Source organism: Chaetura pelagica, unplaced genomic scaffold (assembly GCF_000747805.2).
Source record: "Chaetura pelagica isolate M959 unplaced genomic scaffold, ChaPel_1.0 scaffold90, whole genome shotgun sequence".
In the NCBI taxonomy this organism is placed as follows: domain Eukaryota; kingdom Metazoa; phylum Chordata; class Aves; order Apodiformes; family Apodidae; genus Chaetura; species Chaetura pelagica.
The window spans coordinates 5,136,665-5,142,664 of record NW_009953496.1 but is presented as its reverse complement, the minus strand read 5'-3'; the positions used below and the strand labels follow the sequence as shown (position 1 = coordinate 5,142,664).

Sequence of the window (6,000 nt, the reverse complement as noted above, 5' to 3'; positions counted from 1 at the left end):
TGGAACAAGGGAAGTCTTGCAGGTATGGTGAATTGACAGCCTGCTGTTTTCTCTGCTCATTTTTAGTAAAACCTGTAGTCTGATGTGTGTACCAATAACAGATTGACATTGTTTGTTTCCAAACAGCAATATTTATTTTACTCCCACCTAAGTTGTAGGACGTAACTGTCCATGAGGCAGATAAAGAAGCAGTAAAGAACTAAAGAAGAGGAGCGATGACTTTCCCTCAAGCAAATTTAACATAAAAATAGGATTTTAAAAAGAGGAATGAAACAGTTTTTATCTGAAGAGGTGCTAAATGCTTGTAGTATTTGCATCTTTCCTGAATCATCAGCTGGGGTAAACTGATGTGAACTGTAGAGATATCAGTCTAAGCTGTCTTAGGCCTGTCTACATCTCCAGACGTCTCAGTACCTAAGAAGGCTCTTAACTTCAAGTTGTTCACAGCTGGGGAGGAAAGGGCTTAGATTTACTCCACGGAACCTCGTGCCTCTGAGGGAGAGGGACGTGGGAGCCTACCTTGCTCCACATTCTGCATTGCCTGAATGCAGAGGGATGGGAGCTCATGCAGTGGTTTTACCCTCTCCAAGGGAGCCATTCTGTTGATGTGAAACTCAGTGAAAGACTGAGGCCTTCAGCTGTTTAAATCAAATTCATGTTATATTGCAGGTCAGAATCATAATGAAGAAAACCACAGGAAATTTAGGTACTTTAGGGCCTCAGCTGCCAGTCATCCCTCCTTGCTCGTGCCAGATAGAAGTACTGAAGTTGTCAAAATAAATTATGACTAAAAGGAGAGATGTCACAGCAGATTATTCATCTTTGCAGAATATTTCATAATACTATCTACCATAAAAGTTAGTACTTGAAGCTCCAGACATCTACTTTCATTATTATTATTAAAACAGTGTTAATTATATAAGACAGGGCAAGCAGAAAGCATGTTTATTTTTGTACTCAGATTTTCTTTTGAAAAAGAAGGGGAAAAGAAAGTGACTCTAACATTAGGAAAGTTTTGTGCAGTTCTCTTCAAAATAGGTAACTCCATAGGCAAACGAAAATGGTGAGACTCAGATTTGGGCTAAAGGTTCCTGTGTTTGTCCCAGGCGAAGCATGAGTAGCGTACAAGAGCACTGACGGAGATTTTCCCTTACGATTTTCTTTCTATGCTTAAACTAGAAATTTTCATTTCTGAAATGCTGTAATTTTATGCTAAACCTGAAGAGGAAAGGTTTGGGTTTTGGAGTCAAAATAGGTGCATCATATAGGTAATTTTCTAGAACACTAAGGAACCTGAAGAAATTATTTGTACTATTGAGTATGAAGAGTAACAGCATAGAAATAGTTAGGCTGAATAATTCAGTGTTTGATTTCAATTCCATTGCATGACATGTCATCAGGTATAGTTAAGAAATTGATTTGAAGAAAGGTATGGATGATGAAAGGTATGGGTGGTGAGAGGTATGGATGGTTTTGTGTCTATGAAGCATGAAACAGTGAAAGTGGGGACAGGGATATTTTGTGGGTCATGAAGCAGATGCATGAAAAATTTTACTTGGTTGTCCTGAGAAACCCCTCAGCAGACATCTGAGCTCTCCAAGGAGCCCCACAGCTGAACAAAAGGAAGTTGGAATTGGCATTCCTAGTGGTTTCTATGTTAAAGGAGATACAGGATAAAACTAGAAATGAAGAGGAATTTGTCCCATACAGAGTGAATATATATCATAGATGTCCAAGGGTGATCTCAGACAGCAGGGTCAGTCTTAAATACCATGTTAAAAACATGTGGATGTGAAGTTTCGAGGGGTTGGACTAGATGATTTTTCGAGGTCCCTTCCAACCCTTAGGATTCTGTGATTCTGTGATTCTAGTTTTGAAGTGTAGAAGAGAAGAGTATTTAATGCATTTAATGTGTAAGCAAAAAAAAAAAAAAAAAAAAAAGAGGCAATAAAACTTCTGTATGCAAAACATCCAGCAAATTAGGGTTTAAATATTTGTGTTCTGTAGATGTGTATTGGTTTTGCAGTCTTGAACTGGGAAATTACATCGCTTCTGGCATAGTCAGCAGTGACATAATCTCAAGCAGTTTGCATATGGCTCTGAGGCTCAGAAACTGATATTTTCAAGAAATTTTATCTATGAATGTATGGTAAAAGGTAGTAATAGGGAGCTGGGATTCTTCCCAGATGCTCTGCTGGATCTTCAAAGGCAGAAAGTTTTATTAACAGTTCTGGGTGCATCCAGTGATCTGTGAAAACAGACTAGGCAAATGTTTCTGTTTCCTTTTAGCTTGGCTATTTGTTGAAGTAGCTGTTGTTTCAGCCTACTGCGTTTATTTCCTTTAGCAGAGGACAGCAGCTGGTTGATTCTTTCCACCCAAAAGTTCAAGAAATGAAATAATGTGCACTGTTTCATTGTTTTTGCTCTGTCTCACACATTCCTGGAAGGCCATGCAAGGGAGAAAGAAGTTAACAGAGCAAAGAATATAAAAGCCTCCAGATTTTAATTTTTTTTTCCCTTTCAATTTATTTTATGCAGAAACTCCAATCTTTGTTTCTTAAGCAAAGAAGAAACAGTAGAGTCTAACTTTGGAAGCTGCTTTTACGTTAAGGATTTAATTAAATAGATGACAGTAGAGATCAGCAATATGTGCCATGCTAATAATCTCTGGGATTCTGTTTTACCCCATTCTGCTCCACAGCAGCAGTGTCAGATTTCATCTTCCTTTAGAAATGTGCCTGTGAATTTTTCTGTCACTTCAACATTGTGTAGTTGGAGAGAGGGGCACTGTCAGTCTTGATTTATTAAGGATCATTTAAACCCATATTTCCAGGTACGTGATAGAACCTGGTTCTTCTGCTCCTTCTCTTACAGACTACATCTCCTAACATCACACGACATGAGCTCTATTAAAACCGAGTGCTGTTCAAGTGATACAGCAAAGATTTTAGGTGCAATGTATTTCAATAATCCCAAATAAATCAAACAAGCAGTTACATTTTCCTTCCCTGCACTTACGGCTATAGCATGACAGCAGCCATGTGGGCTACATACAATTGTTAATTTCTCAGTGAAATTTTCATAGGAAATACTGTGGTCAGAAAATTTTTCCAAAAGCTCTTGGGAGTGATTTAAGCAAGGTAATATATCTGTTTCTAATGAAGGACAGAGATGTGCATGCACACAAATGCACTGTATTTAGAGTTATGAAGGAATGCAAATCTACAGATCTAGCTCACCAAAATATATAGACAGTTGGACTCCATGATCCTCATGGGTCCCTTCCAGCTTGATATATTCTATGATTCTAAGTTCCATAGTAAAGGAACACCTTGCAAAGTATGAGATGTCACTCCTCTGAAGAATGATGAAACATTTCAATTTCAAGCTATAAGGAAAATGGTAGAAAAAAGATATTGTTCTACTCCCTTAATGAAGGGGGTGGGGGAAGAGGATTAGTTCTTGCATCATTTTGAGGTACCTTGAAAAAGCTGTCTGAATATACCACGAACACTACTCAAATACTTGCATAAAGAGATTTTATTATGTATTACATGTATATATATATATTTTTCTTCTTTTTATCTGAGGAGCTTACATGAACAGACCCACATTGGTTGAATGACTGTTAGTTTGCAGGGCATGAGAGCGGTTGAACACCCTTCAGCTCCAAAGCTTTGTTGAAGTTAATCTCTTGAGGTTTGGCAGTGCCCTTGGTGAGCTTCAGAAATCTAATACATCCTTTAAAACGGATATTAGTGGTCAGCCCAAACTGGATCACACCATCTGAAGGGGGGAGAAAAAAAGGCAAAAGGAATTATGTACGACTGAGCTGGTAAGTACTTGTTTGTTCTTTGAAAGTCCTGCAGGAGAACATATGTTTTATTTGATGTCTTTAGTCAAAAGATGACAAACATTATGAATGAACATGATAAACAATTACATTAGTGATAACAATCCAGTCTTTGTTCCTTTTTCTGTCCTGGCCTGACAGTGGCAGATTCTGAACATATTTAAGCTACCATTGTAAACCATATGACTCAGTTACATGACAGAAAAGAAATGAAGGAAAATAGCCAAATGGCAGCTTGCTACCTGTAAATGGTGTATAATGCGTGTGTGCTCACCCTGCAGATCTCCAGCCTCTCAAGCTATTTATGTACAGAATAACAGGGCAAAAATAAAAAGCTTCAAATGGCTGCAGTTTTCAGCACTAGCATAATGAGAAAGCTAGTTCCTCAGCATGGCCTTCAGGTGTCATTTAAGGAACGATTTTAACAGCTTTCAAGCATTCTGGTTTGTTGTTTTTTGTTGGTCGTGGTTTTTTTTTCTTGCTGATAGTAACACCAGGGATTTGATTACATCTCTTCTGCTAGAGAAGGTTTGACTGAAAACCTGGAAATATTTCTCTCAACTGCTTGAAATTCATGGCACAACTTGATTGTCACTGTTCTTCCAAAAGAAAGTGTCTACAGGGATGAACTACAACACAAATCTATGTGACTGATAAAGTAAGAGTTGCAGAAGTAACTTTACACCTGTAGAGGACTGACTTGCCATAGCATTCTGCTGTTTCCCAGAGGATGGGATTGTTGAATCCATCTATTCCTTCTTGCACAGGGAAGAGTGATAGCAGGTGATAAGTAATGGCTTTTGTGGATACTTAGGAATTTATATGCTTGCTCTGGCGGTGAAAAGTTTCTTTGCAAAGGAAATTCTTCACCAGCTGATCCTAGCTGGTTTACAACTGCTTTGCTCTGTTTATCCAGCTAGGAGAAGGCTCAAGGACAGTAAAATACAAATGCTTAGTAATTTTACAAATTCCCATTTTCCCATGTCTTAAATTTGTGATGAGGCTGTCTAGGCATTGAGAATGTTAAAACAATTCTTGGTTGAGCTAGACTAGACAGCAAGAGATGTGTGAAGTGTTGAAATGTGCATGTATATTTATGAAATAATTTCTTAACTTGCCATGTGGCTGAACTCAGGAATATCACTTCAACATGACATAAGTGTAAGCTTGTTTTGTACAGATTGCAGTGTTACTTCCATTTGTTTCTCTTCATGTAGAGACCCAGAATAAGACAGTAATTCCATCTGCAGTGTTTCTTTAGAGCTAGCTCCTATGTTAGGATCCTGTTTTGTTGTAAAAAGACAGCCACAAACCTGTGGTCCTTCTGGCACAAAGTTGTTTGTCCTTATCAACAGTCACCGTGACTAAAGTACAACTTTCACATCTCAGTGTCAAGAACATTTTTTTAAATGATCTGAAGCTTGAGACAGGTGGCTTTTGGATGCATTGTATCACACATTAAAATGAGGGGAAAACATTTTCAAGAAAATCAATTAGGAATTAATTCAAGAGGCCATTGACCTCAGTAAGCACTAGAGCAGACACATACTGCAAACATACTTAGCTTTTGTTTGCAAACTGCAGGGAAACTTCATTATAAATGCAACAAAATTGGCACTTTGTAAACAGCTGTGTTTTCAGAAAGTAAACTGCTATTAGATGAACTTATTGATTCTCTAGTGTAAGATGAAGCTAGCTACAGAGCTCAACCTAAGTTCTGGATCCTCTCCAGTTACCACCGCCTGGAGCAAGTTCTCTCAAGGAGTTCCAGAATACTGAGTAGCAAATTTTTATATTCTTTCCCCCTTTTTAAAAAAACACCAGACCATTAGCAAAGACACTCATCAGGAAGAGATGGTATTCTCTCATCAATCTGTGCAAGCTGTTGTCCGTGTTCCTCAAGGTTTTACAGACTGATTTACACATATGTAGTGCCCTTCCCACCCCTCCCTGCTCCCCCCACTCCCTTTTCCCCAGTGACCTGTACACATTCTTTAGTTAAATTTCAATGTGCCCAATACTGTTACTATTAAAGCATAACTATTGTGCCATTACTAACTGGGAATTTTTAAGAGGGAGGCTGCGTGTGTGTGGGCAGCAGAAGGCAAAAAGTCTGCCTGCTCCTCTGTGACAGTGTCTACCTCTCA

At 38.5% G+C, this 6,000-nt stretch overlaps 1 protein-coding gene across 1 annotated transcript in view; it reads right to left on the bottom strand.

Annotated features, from left to right (window-relative positions):
• Positions 1 to 3,527: 3,527 nt before the first annotated feature.
• The window catches only part of LAMA2 (laminin, alpha 2), a 283,511-nt gene continuing 281,038 nt past the window's right edge, over positions 3,528 to 6,000 (bottom strand). Inside the window, exon 66 of the mRNA XM_009999216.1 lies at positions 3,528 to 3,786. Coding sequence (XP_009997518.1) covers positions 3,629 to 3,786 — 158 coding nt within the window. The 3' untranslated portion in view covers positions 3,528 to 3,628. The remainder of the gene's footprint in view (positions 3,787 to 6,000) is intronic.